This window comes from Nycticebus coucang, chromosome 15, assembly GCF_027406575.1.
Source record: "Nycticebus coucang isolate mNycCou1 chromosome 15, mNycCou1.pri, whole genome shotgun sequence".
Taxonomy (NCBI): Eukaryota; Metazoa; Chordata; class Mammalia; order Primates; family Lorisidae; genus Nycticebus; species Nycticebus coucang.
In genome coordinates, this window is record NC_069794.1 from 32,995,649 (window position 1) to 33,015,120 (window position 19,472).

Below are 19,472 nucleotides of genomic sequence, written 5' to 3' on the forward strand. Positions count from 1 at the left end.
TCCCCATCCCTACTTCCCAACTCCAGACAAAACACCTTATTGAAGTCCATTCTCTTACCATGACTTATGTGTTCTTCATGATTTGACCCCTTTTTAATCTTCCAACTTAATTTCATAAAACTCTCTTGGCTTGACTAAGGGTGGAGGGAGAAGAAAAGTTTTCCCAGAGAATGTGTAACTTTTAACATCTCAAATTGTGTTGGCACTCAAATGCTTATTACCTTGTCCATTCTAAAAGGTTAACTGAGAGTTTAAAGCAGAGTACGGATGGTAGTATTGTGAGGTGCCTTATTAAAGGTGACTAAAATCCTGGCTTGAGAAATCAACTCCAGTTTTAAAGGTTTCCTGCAGAGAAAACACAGTAGTACATGAGCCCACAAACTAATTAAAAAAAGCACATGGATAAAGGTACCATCCTTGAGAGTTAGTAGAAATAAATGCAGCAGAATCAATTCTGCCAAATCTTTACATATTAAAATTACTTGATATAGAATATGTATGTGTGTCTGTATATATGGCAAGTATGGTTAAAGTAATAATAGAAAATACCAAAAATATAATTAAGAGATAGGAATATAAAAAGCAATCAGAAATTAGAAAGAGAACCAAATTGAGCTGCTAGAGATGAAAAATCAAATAATTACAATTAGAAACTTAAAAGATGGATTAACAAGTGGATAGTATAGATGAAGGTAGAAATAGTGAACTAAAAAGTAAAGAAAAAGAAATTACCCAGAAAGCAGCATAGAGAAACAAAGATTAAACAGGAAACACGGATAGAGAAAGAGAAAATGTAATGTATTAATACAGTCTGAGTTCTACAAGGCAGTAATAGATTTGTGGAGACAAGAGCACTTGAAATAATGGCTAAGATTTTACAGAATTGGTTAATGACTTATAATCCTGAGATTAAGAATGTCTTCTTTGCTTGAGATTTGTTTCTTATAGATGAACTTTTAGTTGTTGTTTTATGCTGGCAAGCCAAACGTGATTATTCTGAACGGTTTATTTTCTTATAAATGCTATATCACTAGAGTATCTTTATTTTGTCTGTATCATGTTTGGAACATTTTAAAATGTCTTTTCATTTCTTTTCTTCTCTTTTGCAGGTGCCAATAATACTAAATTCACTACAGAGAAGTGTACAGGCAGTTTTGGTCGGAAAAATCCAAATTCAGGACTGGTTTAGTAATGGCATTAAGAAAGCAGCTTTAATGCACAAGTGGCCATTAAAAGAAATATCTGTTGATGAAGATGACCAGTGTCTACTTCAGAATGATGGATTTTTTCTTTATCTGTTATGCAAGGATGGATTATACAAAATAGGCTCTGGATACAGTGGAACAGTTAGGGTAATATGATTCCCTATCATAGCAGACTTTCTACCATAATAAATTGTCTTCTATTTGTTTCTACCTTCATTTGTAGAATACTATATAATTTTGGCATAATATTTCTTTGAAAATCATAATTGATGCGGCGGTGCCTTGGCTCAAAGGAGTAGGGCACCGGCCCCATGTACTGAAAGTGGCAGGTTCAAACCTGGCCCCAGCCAAAAACTGCAAAAAAAAAAAGAAAATCATAATTGAAATATATGCATTAAATGTCATTCATCCATTTGTATTATTTTATATTGATTATTAGTAATGAAAGAGTTGATAGACTCACTAACTGTTGTTAAATTGCAGGGCCATATATACAATTCTACATCCCGCATCAGAAACAGAAAAGAAAAAAAGTCTTGGTTAGGGTATGCTCAGGTAAGAAAAGAAACCAATTTTTTTTTTTAAAAAAACATGTGGTTGGCCTTTGTTTAATAAGTAATATCACTTCTATTTAAACATAAATGGGATTTTTTAATAATATGGGTGTAACAGTGGTATAATGTAGTGTGAATAATATTGCCTTAGATATTCAATTTTAGTTCTAGCCCTTCTTCTTACTAGGTATGTGACTTTGGGTAACTCATTTAAGTTATTTGATTCTATATTATTTATCTGTGGAATGGGAATAAAAATATCTTCTTTGGAGTTATTGTTTGAGTCACTAGATTAAAGAATCAAAGACCACCTTTATCATTAGCACATCTAAGATGGAAATACATATACGACCTGAGATAAAATTAGGGCTTCTTGTGACAGACTTCTTCATTCTAGTATGGCACCTACTAGGCTCAGCTACCTCCATGGAGGATCATGCAAAGAATCACAGAAGAAAGAAGAGAGCTGGGCCCATGTTTCTTTCTTCTTTCTTTTTAAAAAAATTTTTATTAAATCATAGCTGTGTATGTTAATGCATTTATGGGGTACAATGTGCTGGTTTTATATTCAATTTGAAATACTTACAACAAACTGGTCAACATAGCCTTCACCGCACTTTCTTAATTATTGTGTTAAGACATTTGTACTTTACACTTAGTAGATTTGACATGTACCCTTGTAAAATGCACCATAGGTGTGTTCCAACTAATTACCCTCCCTCCACACATCCTCCCTCCGCTCCTCTACCCTGCCCTCCCCTCCTCTTCTTTTTCTCCCTTCATCCTGGGCTGTAGTTGGGTTATAGCTTTCATGTGGAGGTGTGATTGGTTATATATTGGTTTCACAGTAGAGCTGAGTACATTGGATACTTTTCTTTCCATTCTTGGAAAAGGGAACACTTCTGAACTGCTGGTGGGAATGCAAACCAATACGTTCCTTTTGGAAAGAGTTCGGAGATAACTTAGGGATCTAAAAATAGACCTGCCATTCAATCCTGCAATTCCTCTACTAGGTATATATCCAGAAGACCAAAAAATCAGTTTATAACAAAGATATCAGCCCGTATTTCTTAATGCTGGGATCTTTTCCTCTGACCAACAAAGCCAGATAGGTTTCAGCCTCTCCCTAGGTGAACAGTTAGACATACTACTTCTCTTTCTGTGAAGAAAAGGGAATGATGCATGGACAGGAGGGGCCAGAAATATTTATTTTCATACTGTACCTTTCTGAGTATAGTATGAAAGGCAAAACCCAAGTTTCCTTGTGGGAGAGTAGCAGATAAAGATTTCCCTGCCTGCCTGCCTTGCTGAGCTCACCACATTTCTTGTCAGCATCAAATGATGAAAGATATTTAAAAGTACATGTTTTGAATACTTAGGACATTATTATTGTTATATAAAAACAATCTTACGATATCACCTGTTGGGGGAGATTTTGAAATTAAATTTTAAATATCGAATTAATTTCTCAGTAATGGTCTCTTAAAACCTGACCTGGTATCAAATATCTCATCAAATTTCAATTTGCCACGCTCTTATGTTTTATCTAAGAAATAATGCCATAGAATATTCATTATTACAGCAGTTTGTTCAAATGGCATATAACCTCATTTAAAACTACTATTATATTTTGAAATAACAGCTTAAGTATTTCAGTTACTTTTTAAAAAAATATTTATTAAAGTTACTGATTACTTTTTTTTTAATTTTTAATTTTTATTTTTGAAGCAGAGTCTCACTTTGTTGCCCTAGGCTAAAATACTGTGGTGTCATCAGCTCACTGCAACCTCGAACTACTGGGCTCAAGTGATTCTTCCGCCTCAGCCTCTTGAGTAACTGGGAGTACAGACACGTGCCACCATGCTTGGCTAATTTTTTCTAAGTTTGGTTAAGATGAGGTCTCGCTTTTGCTCAGGCTGGTCTTGAACACCTGATCTCAAGCCATCTTCCTGCCTTGGCCTCCCAGAGTGTTAGGATTGCAGGTGTGAGTCACTGCAACCAGCCTCATTTATAATTACTTCACAAGTAAATATAAATTTACTTGGCAAGTGATAGTCATTTTTTAGAAAAATGTTTGTACCTGTACTGTCCTGTTCAGCGTACCTTATATATGTATCTGAAAATATATGTTAAATTGATCCCAGTAATGTACAATTCCTCCCATTATTAAAGTGTACCCATGTTCTTATATTTTTATTCTTCTATGTCTTTTAGGCATCCATATCGATATATTATTGTACCTTAAAAAACTATAATATGGAGCTGCATGGCTGCTTTTTTTGATGAGTTGATAATGAAAAATATTTTAACACAGGAAAATTTTTTGTCATTATCAGGGTTATTTATTATATAGAGATATGAATAACCACAGCAGGACAGCCATAAGAATAAGCCCTGAAACATTGGAACAAGATGGTACTGTGATGTTGCCAGGTATGTTTCAACTCACCATTTTTTTTTCTTCACAAGTGATTTTAAGAAATGTGCACATTAAGCTCTTTAGACATACAAAGAATGATCAGCAAGGCACAGTGCTTGCTTACAAATGTGTCTAAAAAATCTTGACATGCAAAACATGTATAGTGTATATATAAAGTTAATAAAGGTCAAGATAATAGTCTTCAAAAATAGGAGTTTTAATATTTATTTTCAAATTCTTGTGGCCCAATCCCCTACCTTTACGTCACCAAGATTTTTTCAACTGCTGAATTAGGAGCATTACTTTGTTCAGAATCAAACTACAAGTCTGGCTCTCATATGACTCAGTACAAAAAACCTGTTTATTTTTACTTTAATAACAGCGAGCTTGGGCTTTCCTCTGAATTTTAAAAGGTTTTCAGAGACAGAGGGTAGGGTGGATCAGGAATTTTGAAAAATTCCATTATTTATACTTATGATACTGTTCTGATAAGAGACTTTGGACACAATTCATTATGCTTTAATTTTAAGGTTGTGCACATAATTTTTATTCAAATTGCTGCTGTCTAAATTCTGAGGCATTAGGTCTCAAATCGTGCACAACATTAGGAAAGTGCATAGTCTTCATTGTAAGGTCTTTGAATTTCCTTATACATTTGATGCTTTATAAAGTTGTTTATATTAAAATCTTGAATGTTTAATATGTTGGCCAATAATTTCATTGTAAGCAGCAATATTATTTCTAGGCACTTGACCATCTGAAAATGAGAGCTACTTTTGAAGAATATATGAGAAGGATAATTGCTCCCAGGCTGCTTTTTAATTTATAAATTATTCTTATAACTTCATCGAACATTTATTGGAACACTGCTGTTTGTACATATATGCAATTAGTATATCTGACACCATGTTAAAGTGAATGCCATATTTCCTATCCATTTTACAAATAGAGCAGCTTTGCAAAACAGATGACTTCATAAAAGCATTTGTAAATAAGTATCAGATATGTCTACTGGTTGTTTTATTTCCTCATCACAAGTCCTGGGCCATCTTTTGTCATAATAAAAATAACAGTAATTTTCAAAAATATTTTTAATAGCATGGACAGTCTCCACACCCATATGTATATTAAAAGTACTCATATTTATTATATAAAAATCATATGAGCAAAAAAGAATAAATTGAAATTTATTATAACCCTCACTTCCTACGTATACTATTAACATATTGTTAAATATGTTTCAGTATTTCTCCTATGTGTGTATGTATATACTTGTAAAAAAAAGTGATCATATATGCTACATATTGCTTTTCTAACCTTTCCCTTTCCCTTCATATTCTCAGTGTATTTCCAGGATTTTAAATAATCTTCCACAACCTCACATTCATGTTACAAAACATAGACCATTGCTTAATATTGAGGTGAGAACCTCCCAGGTTTTTGTTGTATAAATTTGTTATGAGTCGGCCTTTCGCTCTTTGTTCAAGTCATTTTAGGAAAATGTTGCAGAAAAACTTTTCTATATTTACAAATTCTATCCCTTACAATAGATATATTCTAATAAAGGATTTACTTCTGAGAAACTCTGCTCATTTAATAGAGGTTGTGACTGAGAAGACAATTTGAAAGTACCTAAAGCTGTTTTATTACACATGATAAAAAATTAATTATTAATGACTTTATTCAGTTTAAATCCCTCTGCATCATTTAACGTAGGAAACGCAACTTGCAACAATATGGCCTACTGTGTTTCATAAATGTGCTATAGTAACGGTGAAGAATGAGCCAAACTTGGGAGAATAGTCCCAAATTCTATGTCGTACAACTGGCAGCTGTGCCTAGATACATTCCTGAAGATACTGTCTTATAATATTACACGATGGATAAAGGATGAAGAGAAAGCCTTGAAATCATGTGCCAGGAAGACTCTTCTCTCAAGCCTGAAGACGCCTCTTGTCATTTTCTCATTTCTTTAGCCTGGACTGAGTTCTCTTCAGTAGCACATTTTGTTTTTCCTAGATAGGGGCAGGTTTCCCATCAAGGAGCAGAAATGAATTGTGAGGTTTACGAATGGTAATGAATACCAGCCATGTTCAAAATTGTCATAAATCAAGTAATTCCTTTCGTTTCATGTTGCAGCTTTTTGTTTAGTTTACAAAAAAGTTATTTTAACCTACTATTGATGAACTGCAAACATACCTTCCCCCACCCAATTGTCATTTTATTCTTTAAGTCTCGGCTTACCGTTTGGAGTGTATCCTTATGTCATTTACTCTCTGTGTCTGGTGACAGGTTGCCTCAAATCAGGAGGCTTTTTGCTACTCTTCTTGCGCCGCTTCACTCCTCACCCCTGCATTTGTCTGAAATTATAATGAGTTTTTCTTCTTTGCTTTTTAGTTTAAAATCTTACTGCTTAGAGCTTGAGAAGCATCTTTCTTGCGCCTCTTTGTATTCTGTACAGTGGACTAGGAACTCTTTCTTTCGATTTCTCCTCTCTTTGATTACCAAGTCTCTTGGGCTACCAGTGGGCCTTGTCTCCCAGTTTCTATTTCCAGTTTGTGATCACTGAATTCTCTATTTGGTAAGGGTCTGCCTGTGTTTTGCATATTTATAATAAGGAAGTATGCTAGTATGAAGCTCCTGGGCAAAGATACAGAGTAATCTAGCTTATTTGGGTGGGCTCCATTACTGCATTCCAAAACAGAATTTTATGTTTCCTTGATTCAGGTGAAAGTAGAAATGAAAAATTTCTTGTATTTATGATTAATGGAGAGATTCATCCTAGTTCTCTGCAGTTATTTTGGGAAGTGTGTGTATGCTTTTATACTTGCTTGCTGAGCATTTGTTTTCCCAAAAGGACAAAGTTTATACTTAGATGTTGATTTTGCTTGTAGTTTCATGTTATTTAGTAGCAGTCACTAACACATGTTCCAATGGTCCTTCTGTAATACTGGTATCCCTTGTTGCGATTGAACTTGTGCATTATTTTGATCAGTGTATATGGTAGAATGTTCTGCAAGAGATATATATACAGTATTGACAAAATATATATTATAGCCAAGACATATGACTGCTTTGAGACAAAAAGAAATAAGAGTAGATTTATCTTCTCTGGGGAGGACAAATGTTTAAAAATCTTAGAGCATGCTAAATGTTAAAATACTGGAAGCCACCATTAAAATTCTAAGTGGAGACTCAGTGCCTGTAGCTCAGCAGCTAGAGTGCCAGCCACATACACCAAGGCTGGCGGGTTTGAATCCAGCCCGGGCCTGCCAAACAACAATGACAACTATAACCAAAAAATAGCTGGGTGTTGTGGTGGCCACGTGTAGTCCCAACTACTTGGGAGGCTGAAGCAAGAGGATCACTTGAACCCAAGGGTTTGAAGTTGCTGCAAGCTGGGGCGCCATGGCACTCTACCCAGGGCGACAGCTTGAGACTCTGTCTCAAAAAAAAAAAAAAAAAAAAAATTCTAAGTGGGAAATACAGAACTGTTTTTAAATATCCATAATTTTATAAAGCAAGGGATATCTGTAGTTGGACACGATAGACTTCAAATACAGAAGCTTTAGGTCTGTCTGTATTTTTCTGTGATACTAATGACCGTGATGTATGTCTGAGGGTAGAGTGTTGCCACATCGCATGTGATTGTGTTGAAATGATTATAACCAACATCATAGTTTGTTCCTTGTGGTGCATGTTTACTATCAGACGATACCTAATACTAATTCATTTTGAAATTAGGTGGGATCTCAGGTCCTTGGTTATGGAAGATTTATAAATGTAAGCACAAAATGGAATAAGTATTATTAGTTGAATTATTTAGTTTCTGCTCATTTGAAATTCTTTATTAAAAAGCACAGTCTCCTTTTTAAACTTAACTTTATCCTTATTACGTGGAGAACTTTCATTTTGACTTCAACAGAGGAGTAAATTCATTTTGAGAGGTGTTATATTGTAATGTAACTACTTTTCTTCCTTTTGTGCAGATTGCCACACTGAAAGTCAAAATATTTTATTCACTGATGGAGAATATATTAATCAGATAGCTGCTTCAAGAGATGTAAGTATTCCAACTTGTGAGTAACTAGTGTGAATACATAGTAGAATTCCTTTCTCTTAAGTTATTTAGTTATTATTGTACAGCCTTAAAAGACCAATTCATACAATGTAATGCTGTGGATGTTTTGTTTTTCTGAGGATGGTTTTGTTGTCAGAATATTTGCCACAAGCACTGAACCCGTGCTGCAGCAAGAGTTACAGCTTAAACTGGCCAGGAAGTGCTTACATGCCTGTGGTATCTCACTGTTTGATCTGGAAAAGGACCTGCATATTATAAGTAAGAAAGCAAAATAAGTGTTTTTAGTGTTTTAATTTTCAGTCTCTTTATTCTTTTAAAAACTAATATTGTGTTTTTAACAGCTCAGTTAGTATTTTAACAGCTATTTTGTGTCTGTTACTATAAAGCATAATTTTGAATTGATATGTATAGGTAGGAAACATAGCCTTTAAAAAGATATTTGAAAATCATTTTAAGAAAGTGACTTATTACTTTCCATTTTTTTTTAAATAGTGCAAAAGAAAGTAAACTTACATTTAATAAGAATTATGGAGGGATACTGTTAGTATATATGGTCCATCTTTATTGAATTGTTCAAAAATTTGAAAACATACTTTAAATTTTACTTTAACAATCTACATAGTTTTCTCATTGAAATCTTTAATTTTGTATTTGAACACATTTTCAAGATTGCATGAAATGACCCCATAGATTTTGAAAATGGTAATTGGCCGTACACACTGGTCACTGGCTTTCCATCTGGATACAGAAATACAGCCACAAAGTATTTCTTGGGCTTATTCTACCTATTCTTGCAGTACTGTAGAAATAATTAGGATCACAAGTTCCCACAAGGGTCTCTATATTAATTTATATAATTGCCATGCCAGTCCAGTTTCAATAGTGCTCTTCCTTAACTTTTGGGGTCCTTTGCCAGATTCATTATTTTTGACTGTTATCTCATTAAATTTAGTAAACTTGACATTAGTGCTTTACTTTGCATATTTTTACTTAATTATATAGTGTTTTTGTAATTTTTTTCATAGAAAAATACTGAATTGAGATTATAGATTAATAAATTAATTAGTAGTTTGTATAACTGGACAGAATCATAAAGTACACCACAGATAAAATTATAGTTACTTATAGTTTTAGAATTTTATAATACACATGAGGATTTGTATGTGTTTATACATGTACATTATTTATGGAATAGCTACATAAAATGTTCTGTTTAAAACAGTATGGGATAGAGAATTTGAAATAATTTAGTTCAAATATCTGCAGACAGTGTTCAAACCTCGATGACTCTGTATGGGCTAACCTCCTTTAGCTATGTATTTGCTTATTTGTAGACTGAACAGTATAGTTTTAAGAATCAAATGAGGTAAGATTACAATCTTACAATTGTAAGATTCATGAACTATATAATGCCTGATACCTAATAAAGGCTCAATAAAAATCTGTTCATTTATATGTTAATTCAAGCAATATTGCTGACATTAAGTTAAAAATATTCTTTTTGGTTTATATTTTAAAAATTAATTTGGTACTGATTTGGAACAAGATAAGAAGATTATGATAACTTTCCTTAGAGTAGTGTACCTACTATTGTTAATTTATTTTATTTATTTTATTTTTTTTGAGACAGAGTCTCACTCTGTTGTCCAGGCTAGAGTGCTGTGGCATTGGCCTAGTTCACAGCAACCTAAAACTTCTCCTGGGCTCAAGCAATAGTTCTGCCTCAGCTCTCAAATAAGTGGGACTATAGGCACCTGCCACAATACCTGGCTAATTTTTTCTATTTTTAGTAGAAATGGGATCTTGCTCTTGCTCAGGCTAGTCTTGAACTTATGAGCTCAACATATCATCCCACCTTGGCCTCCGTATTGTTAATACTTTTAAAATCTCAGGCATATGTCGTATTTTCTCATCTCTTTTTGAGTGGCATTAATTGGATTAACTATTCAGTCACTCAAAAATACTGCATGTTATACTTGGAATTATTCACATTAGATCTACACTAGTATTTATTAGTTTTGTATTTTAGGTACAGGATTTGATGAGGAGTCAGCAGTTCTTGGTGCAGGACGAGAGTTTGCATTAATGAAAACAGCAAATGGGAAGGTAAATTGCTTTGGGGGATTAAAAATCACCATTTTCTGCTTTAAGAGGAATTTAGTACGATCTGTTGATTAATTTATATAATTTACATGCTTAAACATCAATTTAAAATTTTGATTTAAAATTTTTCATTATAGTTAAATTTTATTCATCTTGAAAATAATACAGGCATACCTCATTTTATTATGCTTTGCTTAATTTCCCTTTGCAGATATTGGCATTTTTTACAAATTGAAGATTAATGACAACTCTGCATTGAGCAAGTCAGTTTATTGGTTCCATTTTTCCAATAGCATATACTTACTTTGTTACCCTGTTTCATATGTAATTCTTGTAATATTTCAAAATTCTTTATTATTATATATTTTATCTTGATCTGTGATAGATGATCGTTAATGTTACTCTTTTGTTTTGAGATGCTACAAACTGTGCCCACATAACTGTGCCCACATAAGTTGGCATTCTTTTTTTTTTTTTTTCAGGTTAATATGAGGGTACAAACAATTAGATTACAATATTTGTAATATTTGTTAGGTAGAGTCCTTGATGTAGTTATGTCCCGTACCCAGAAGGTGTGCCATATACCCTTACACTGTGCCCATTAAGTAGGAGCATACCCATCCTCCTTCCTCCTCTCCATAAGATGGCATTTTTAATGGATAAAAAAAATGTTACATGTGTTTTGACAGCTCCACTGACCAGCCTTTCCCCCATCCATTTCCCTGTCTGTGGGCTTCCTTCTTCCCTGAGATACATCAATGTTGAAATTGGGTCAATTAATAACTCTACAAAGGCCTCTAGAGTCTGTCACTTTAAATCAAAAGCTAGAAATGATTAATTTTAGTAAAGAAGGCATATTGAAAGCCGAGACAGGCTTTAAGCTATGCCTCTTGTACAAATAGTTAGCCAAGTTGTGAATATAAAGGAAAAATTCTTGAAGGAAATTAAAACTTCTCTTCCAGTGAACACAAGAATGACGAGTAAGTGAAACAGACTCCATTATTGATACGGAGAAAGTTTGAGTGGTCTGGTTAAATGATCAAACCAGTCACAACATCTTAAGCCAAAGCCTAATCCTGAACAAGGTGCTAACTCTCTTTAGTTCTGTGAAGGCTAAGAGAGGTGAAGGAACTGCAAGAGAAGTTGGAAACTATCTGAAGTTGTTTCATGCAGCTTAAAGAAAAAAACCATGTATCTCTAAACGTCATAGTGCAAGGTGAAGCAGCAAGTGCTGATGGAGAAACTGCGTCAGGTTATCCAAAGATCTAGCTAAGAGCATTGATGAAGGTGGTTACACTAAACACATTTTTAGTGTAGACAAAACAGCCTTATGTTGGAAGATTCTATGTAGGACTTTCTTGGCTAGGGAGGTGAAGTCAGCACTTGTCTTGAAAGCTTCAGAGTACAGGATGACTCTCTTGGGGGTTACTGTAGCTGCTGACTTTAACTGGAAGACAGTGCTCATTTACCATTCCAAAACTTCTAGGGCCTTTAAGAATTATGCTGCCTCTACTGTGCTTGTGCTATAGAAATGGAACAGCAAAGACAGGATGACAGCACATCTGTTTAGACATGATTTCCTGAAGTTTTAAGCCCACTGTTGAGACTGATGTTCAGAAAAAGATTCCTTTCAATGTATTACTGCTCATTGACAATGTATCTGGTCACCTCAGAGCTTTAATGGAGATGTGCAAAGAAATTAGTGTTGTCCTCCCTCCTGCTAACACAGCAACCATACTGTATTCCCCATGCATGAAGGAGTTATTTTGACTTTCAAGTCTTAATCTTTAAGAAACACATTTCAGGGTGGTGCCTGTGGCTCAGTGTGTAGGGCGCTGGCCCCATATACTGAGGGTGGCGGGTTCAAACCCGGCCTCGGCCGAACTGCAACAAAAAATAGCCGGGCGTTGTGGCGGGCGCCTGTAGTCCCAGCTGCTCGGGAGGCTGAGGCAAGAGAATCGCATAAGCCCAAAAGCTGGAGGTTGCTGTGAGCCGTGTGACGTCATGGCACTCTACCGAGGGCGGTAAAGTGAGACTCTGTCTCTACAAAAAAAAAAAAGAAAGAAACACATTTCATATGGCTATACTTCCCTTAGATAGTGATTCCTCTAAGTATTTGGGGAAAGTAAGTTGAAAACCCAGATGGTATTAATTATATTCGTGATTCATGGGAGGAGGTCAAAATATCAACATTAATGAAAGCTTGGAGAAAGTTGATGCTAGCCTTTATGGATGACATTGAAGGAGTAACTGCATGTGTTTTGGAAATAGCAGAGAACTAGAATCAGAAGTGGAACCTGAAGATGGGACTGAATTGCTACAATTTCATGATCAAATTTGAATAGATGAGTTGCTTTTTACAGATGAGCAAAGAAAGTGGTTTCTTTGTTCAACTCTACTTCTGTGAACATTGTTGAAATGACAACAAAGGATTTAGAAGATTACATAAACTGAGTGAATACAGCAGCAGCACAGTTTGGGAACATTGATTCCAGTTTTGAAATAAGTTCTGTGTGTAAAATGCTAATTAACAGTATTACGTGCTGCAGAGAAATTTTTCTTTTTCTTTTTTTTTCCTTTTATTAATATTTCCTCTTATTCCATATATACATAGATCATGAATACATTTATGCATTTGTTGCGTACAACGCATTGATTTTTTTATACAATTTGGAATGGTTACATCAAACTAAATACAGCTTTCACCTCATTTACTTCATTATTGTGTTAAGACATTTATGTTCTATACTTGGTAGATTTGACTTGTACCCTGAGAAATTTTTCATAAAAGAAAGAGTCAATCGATGCGGCAGGGTTACTTTGTTTAATTTTAAGAAATTGCCACAACCATCCCACCCTTCAATGACCACCACCCTGATTAGCCAGCACTCATCAACCTAACGGCAAGACCCTTGACCACAAAAAATTACAACTTGTTGAAGGTGCCCTAATTATTAGCATTTTTTAGCAATAAAGTATTCTTAAGGTGTGTACATTGGTTTCTTAGACATGATGCAATTGCATAGTTAATAGGCTGTGGTATAGTGTCAACATTACTTTTATATGCACTGGAAAACCAAAAAAATTTGTGACTTGCTTTGTTGTAGTGGTTGGGAACCAAGCCTGCAATATCTCTGTTGTATGCTTATATTTTGAAACAAAACTGTTGTGACATTTAAGGCTATAAAACTATGGATTTCACAAGCTGTTATTTTTCTGAAGATATTTAATTTTAATTATGGAACTCTATAATTTTTTGAGTTGGGACAAATTCATTTTTTGTGTTTAATGAATAGGATTGTATACAGAAATACACAGACTACAAGTTGGGGGAGATAGGAGCCTGTGTCATTAAGTTATAGCTTATAAAGTTCAATCTATAGAGATGGAAACATTTTTCTTAACTAATGAGTATAAGGAGAAAGTAAGATAATTAAAAGAATTCTGAAATTTAAAACTATTAATCAAATATTATATATTTATATATAGGGTTTTATAATTGGGAAAAGTGAGTTGAAGATTTTATGAATTTCCCACTCTTGAGTTTGGAGCATATTTTTGGAAATAAGTATAAATGTGAAAATTGAAGTATTCTAAATTGATATTTAAAAACTATTACAAATTATTTCTTTTAGCAAAACATGTTTTTCTCTCGTTTAGCTCACAAAAGTTGAATAGCATAAAAGAAGAGTTGGGTTTCTCGTTATTTTTATTTTTCAATAAAAAATGTACTTCTTTTTTCCTCATGAAACCTGATGCACTCCTCCTCAAAGTACTGTAATTCCTTTTTTCCCCCCCACATAAAAGGTATATTACACTGGCAAATACCAGAGCCTTGGAATCAAACAAGGTGGTCCTTCAGCAGGAAAATGGGTTGAGCTACCAATTACAAAATCTCCAAAGATAGTACACTTCTCAGTTGGACACGATGGCTCTCATGCTCTTTTAGTTGCAGAAGACGGAAGCATATTCTTTACAGGATCTGCTAGCAAAGGAGAAGATGGAGAGTCAAGTAAGTTGACTGATCAGCTGGACATTTTAATAAAAATAATGTGAAATTTATTAACATAAAGGTTTATCAATTTCAGTAACACTGACCTCACCATGTTTTACTTCTGGGGCACATTCAGTTAATAGTGGTGGGTTACCATTTGTTGAAGAAATGTGATCGCTTATTTCATTCAAGTGTTCATATTCATGAATTTTAATGTTTTGTGGATACACGACTGTTCATCTGGGAATAGATGCTTACTTTGTTATTTCAGTTAGTGTTATTTTAAAACCCTATTAATTCCAGTAGATTATTTTAGGAGCTACAAGACATTAGAAAGAATATATATTCTGAAATGAAGGTAAATTTCGTGTTGCTTATAGATTATTGTTCTTAGTGTTATTTCTCTGTGATGAAATAAAAATAATTTGTTTTATCTCTTATATTTTCTGTGTTTCTGTTCAGAGCCTTCCTCAAAGTGTCATTTTTCTCACATACTTTGTACATTGTAGCACATTGGAGTACCATCTTGTAGAAATCAGGTTTTAAAATCAACACATAATGTAAAAATTGTGTGAAAAGTCACTCTGGAAAAATCTCTTAAAATAGCCATAAAGCTTATAACTGTCTTTCAGAAACTCAGTGCAGCCAGTTTTTCCTTTTAGTATTTGGAGAACATTGTTCTTTCTTTGCTTGAGCACCAGATAAAGTAGTTGTTGTATTGATGTAAATGGATCATATTATATGAAAAATATAATTGCTTTTTAAACCCCAGCACAGCAATATGTTTTATTTCTGAAAGGCATGCTAGAATTGGGAATGACTGAAGGAATGGCTGATTGATGTTTCCCATCTTTTGCATATTTCAAGGATTTAGTTTTGGAGATCAGAGGCTGCTTGAATAAACCACATTTAGATTTACTTGCTTTCCTTCCATTTGTGTATCTCCTTTCCTACAGTCTCATTGACTTGGTGATTTGTTGAATAACTGAGCAATTTATTTTACTTCCTAGGACCTAGCATAAGAATACATGTGAGTTTTAGTTTGCACTTGATCTTAGCCAAAAGGCCGAGAAGCGATGTGAGTTTTAGTTTGAAAGAAAAGGAGATTATGTATATGCTAGTGTGATGGCGCTAATAATGTAATAGCTAATCCAGAGATTGGATCTCCCAGAATTTTGGTAGAAAACTAGTGTTTCTCACTGGAAATTTTAGTATAGTATAAAGGACAAAGATCTTACAGTGATAGTCTAAATGATAATGGACCAGTTGAGACTGGCAGGTTGACTCATTTTAATTTGCATGTTGGGAAACCTTGCTCTTTGTGAAAATAAGTAAATAAAATGTATCATAAATGCAAATAGTAAGTTTTTTCTTTGAGCTTTATATATAAGCTATTGTTTGTACATAGATGTCTTAAATTAATTTAATTTTATTTTAAGCTAAAAGTAGACGGCAATCAAAACCCTATAAACCTAAAAAGATAATTAAGATGGAAGGAAAAATTGTGGTATATACAGCCTGTAATAATGGAAGTAGTTCTGTTATATCTAAAGATGGAGAACTATACATGTTCGGAAAAGATGCCATTTACTCTGATAGTTCAAGTAAGTAAAAAACATCTTTCTACTGTTAACTAAAGAAGTTTTAATACTAGCGTATTATGTCGTATACAGGTATGTCTATAAAATTAATATTTGTAACATGTTTTCTGTCTTTCTATATACTTTTTTGCATTTCCTTCCAGATTTTTTTCATATCTTGTCATTAGGCACACTGTTCCTCGTTTCGTGTAAAACTAGTCATAGAACTTGCCAGGTGAAGCTTTAGCTGTTACTTTCTCTAGAAAGCATTCCATAAACTCAGATAGTTGTTCATGTGACATGTCCCTTGGGGTAATGATAGTACCCTTGGGAAATGATTAGCATAATCAATAATTAATCTATGTTTGTGTAATTATTTATCTCCCCTGTTAAGTTATTGGAGTGAAATTCTCTTCTCTGTTGGCTCTTGTATCACCAGCGCATAGCACAGTGTCTGGCACATGGTAGGGTCTCAAGAATTACTTATTAAGGACATGGTGACTGATAAACTAAAAGCTTAAGAAGTAGGTATGAAAGATAGCACTAGCTAAATAATGTTATATTTATAAACTCTGATCTCAAGAACTGGTTTGCTGGATTTTCTTTGTAGCAGTTAGAAATGAGTATAATGAATGATATCCTACTGGAAGGATTTTATACGAGATAAATATGTAAAGAAAACCTTTGAATTTCTTTGTGAAAAGGGAAGAAGAATTAATGAAGTTGATGATTATTAGTTTAAGTGGTTGTCTTATGTTGGGGAAAAAACTATGATATGGAATATTTATAGCAATTATTAAGTTGAACTGTCAAATGATACATGAACTGGTTTAATATTTAGGTTCTCAGTTTGCTGCTCTTGTCATTGTGAATCAACATTTTGGGATGGGCTGCTGTACAGTTAAAAATAATATTCAGTGTGACTGCTGCTTACTAAAGTCCTAGGCTAGGACTTCTTAAGATGGAAATTTGTATATTTATTTAACAGATATTTGTTACACACTGAAGATATGTTAGGCCAGACAACCATGATCCCTGCTTTTTTGAGGAGCTGACAGTAGGGTGTTACAGAAATCAAATATTGGAGAGATGTGGTTTAATGGCTGTGGACATATAATCAGATCCTGTAATTGAATAGGGGTTTATTTTATCATTGATAGCTTTTTTTTTCCACCTGCAAAAGGTACCTAACGATAGTACCTACTTCGTATGGTTGTTATAAAGATATAGGAGATAAGGCTTAAGAAATGATGAACATACAACCTGGCATATGTAAAGTCTCAAGACATGTCAGCTGGTGCTGTTAATAATAATAAATATTACTGTTATATGCACATCCACACATCTTTTCCAGTGTGCTAAATACCTGAATTTTTGAGATGTCCTTAACAGAAAGACCACAACTAGTGTAAGGTGAAAAAGAAGACCATCTTAAGGAAATGATATCTGAGCTAATAATAAAGAACAGTTTTTCCAAAATATTTTATGAGCTTGATATTTATAATTTAAATAAAACAAATACTTTAATTTTTTTAAATGTTTTTATTTTGATGTATATTGGAAACATTCAGTAATCTTTGATAGTTATAGTTATTACTAATTGATAAGGTTAAAAATGCTTCAATAAATGTAAAGTAGCAAAAAATATTAAGTAGAGGAGGGAGACCAAAAAAGCGGGAATAACTGCAGTTTCAGGAATGGATAAAAGCAGTAATGGATGTGTGGAAAAGGTTAACACTATGAATCTTGACAAACTTATATGTGACTTCTCACAAATAGAAAACGTGTGTAAGCTCAGCACCCGTAGGACAGTGATTATGGCGCTAGCCACATATACTGAGGCTGGCAGGTTCCAACTCGGCTGGGGCCAGCTAAATAGCAATGACAACTGCAACAAAAAATAGCCAGGCATTGTGGCGGGGACCTGTAGTCCTGGCTACTTAGGGAGGCTGAGGCAAGACAATCCAAAAGTCCAAAGGAGGCTGCTGTGAGCTGTGACTCTACTGAGGGCGACATAGTGAGACTCTTGTCTCAAAAAAAAAAAAAAAAGAAGAAAGAAAAGGTATGTTAAGATAGCAACAGATTCTAATAAATAAGAGAAAAATGAACAGATACTGCCAGTGAAAGAAGTTGGAAAGAAAAGTCTACAAAAAATGAGCAAGAAAATGAGCAAGAAACCAATGGAAAGACCAATATACTGGATATTCAGTTGGAAAAGAATAATGGTTTATTAAAAGTAATACAAACAAAGGAGGTTTCAATCAAGGAAGAATGTGCTACTCTTCATAGTATAATAAAAGGACTACAACAGACCATTGACTATCAACACAGTTTGAAAGATGAAAATGAACAACTAAAAAGAAATGTTGATCTTATAAAAGAGCAGTTAAAATCTCATGAACAGGAATGTAAGAATAATACTGCCAAACTTGTGAGTGAAATGACAATTAGGAGAGATATAAGAAATGAGCAAACTTTATCAGGACATGCAGAAAAAAATTGAATTAAATGAAGAAAACTACTAAGAACTAATAAAGGAAAGGGAAATGGAAATTTCAGAGTTAAATGCAAAGTTAAGAACCCAAGAGAAGGAAAAACAAAAGGAAATAATCAAGCTACAGCATCAAACTAGCAAAAGTTCAGACTAAATCAAAATCATCTGGATTCTACTGCTTTGCCACAGTGTATCTAAAGAAGGAAGCTTCAACATTTTCAAGAATAAAAAATAAGGAGATCGCAGTTCTTTTTAATACCATTCATGATTTAGAGCAACGCCTTTCTGTTGGTAAAGATTCTCACTTTAAGTGAAGATGGTTTTGACCATAGCAGTAAATTCATTAGTTGCTATTTAATTTCTTTAAGGGCGATTGAAAAATTTCCTTCTATTTTCAGTGTAAGCATACCACCTAAATTAACAGTACATAAAAACTACGGCTTTAAACTTTGGGAGAATTGAGTTTATTTAGACAAATCCCTACCTTAGCCAGTTTTGTGCTGCATTCTTGCTTATCGGTATTAGCCATAGAGGAGTTCAGGTTTACAGGATTTACTTTACCTATTAAACCATCATTGACTATGAAAATACTTTGTAAGCAGTCTAGAGACAGACAACATTCTTTTTCCTTTCTTTTACATCTTCGAAGATAGCCACCCAAATTTTAGAAGAGTGAAATATAATGTTAGAGAAAGAAGACAAGATACAAAGGCTTTATTCATATGTGCTAAGTAAAAATCAAGATATGAGTCCTAGATATAAAAAAGATAAAAGGATATTTAAAATCTAGTTATATGTGCTTTTTAGCAAAACATTAATGTGTTAAGTATTTCTGGATTTTAAAATACCTTCCTTTAAAGATATTTAATCAGTTTAAAATGTGAGATTGATGTCTTAACACAAGTGAGGCGAAGGCTGTGTTAACCAGTTTGATGTAAGCGCTCCAAATTGTATATAAAATCTGCACATTGTACCCCATAAATGCATTAATGTACACAGTTATGATTTAATTAAAAATAAAAAGATAGTGAATTGTCAAAAA

At 33.8% G+C, this 19,472-nt stretch overlaps 1 protein-coding gene and 1 pseudogene across 16 annotated transcripts in view; both read left to right on the forward strand.

Moving 5' to 3' along the window:
• The window catches only part of MYCBP2 (MYC binding protein 2), a 309,994-nt gene that overhangs the window by 63,009 nt on the left and 227,513 nt on the right, over nt 1-19,472 (forward strand). For all 16 annotated transcript variants that reach the window (XM_053563137.1, XM_053563138.1, XM_053563143.1 and 13 more), the window contains exons 6-13: nt 1,110-1,352; nt 1,689-1,760; nt 4,096-4,192; nt 8,168-8,241; nt 8,379-8,517; nt 10,289-10,365; nt 14,170-14,374; nt 15,796-15,960. In XM_053563137.1, coding sequence (XP_053419112.1) covers nt 1,110-1,352; nt 1,689-1,760; nt 4,096-4,192; nt 8,168-8,241; nt 8,379-8,517; nt 10,289-10,365; nt 14,170-14,374; nt 15,796-15,960 — 1,072 coding nt within the window. The remainder of the gene's footprint in view (nt 1-1,109; nt 1,353-1,688; nt 1,761-4,095; nt 4,193-8,167; nt 8,242-8,378; nt 8,518-10,288; nt 10,366-14,169; nt 14,375-15,795; nt 15,961-19,472) is intronic.
• Nucleotides 17,598-18,744, forward strand: LOC128566962 (coiled-coil domain-containing protein 152-like; annotated as a pseudogene).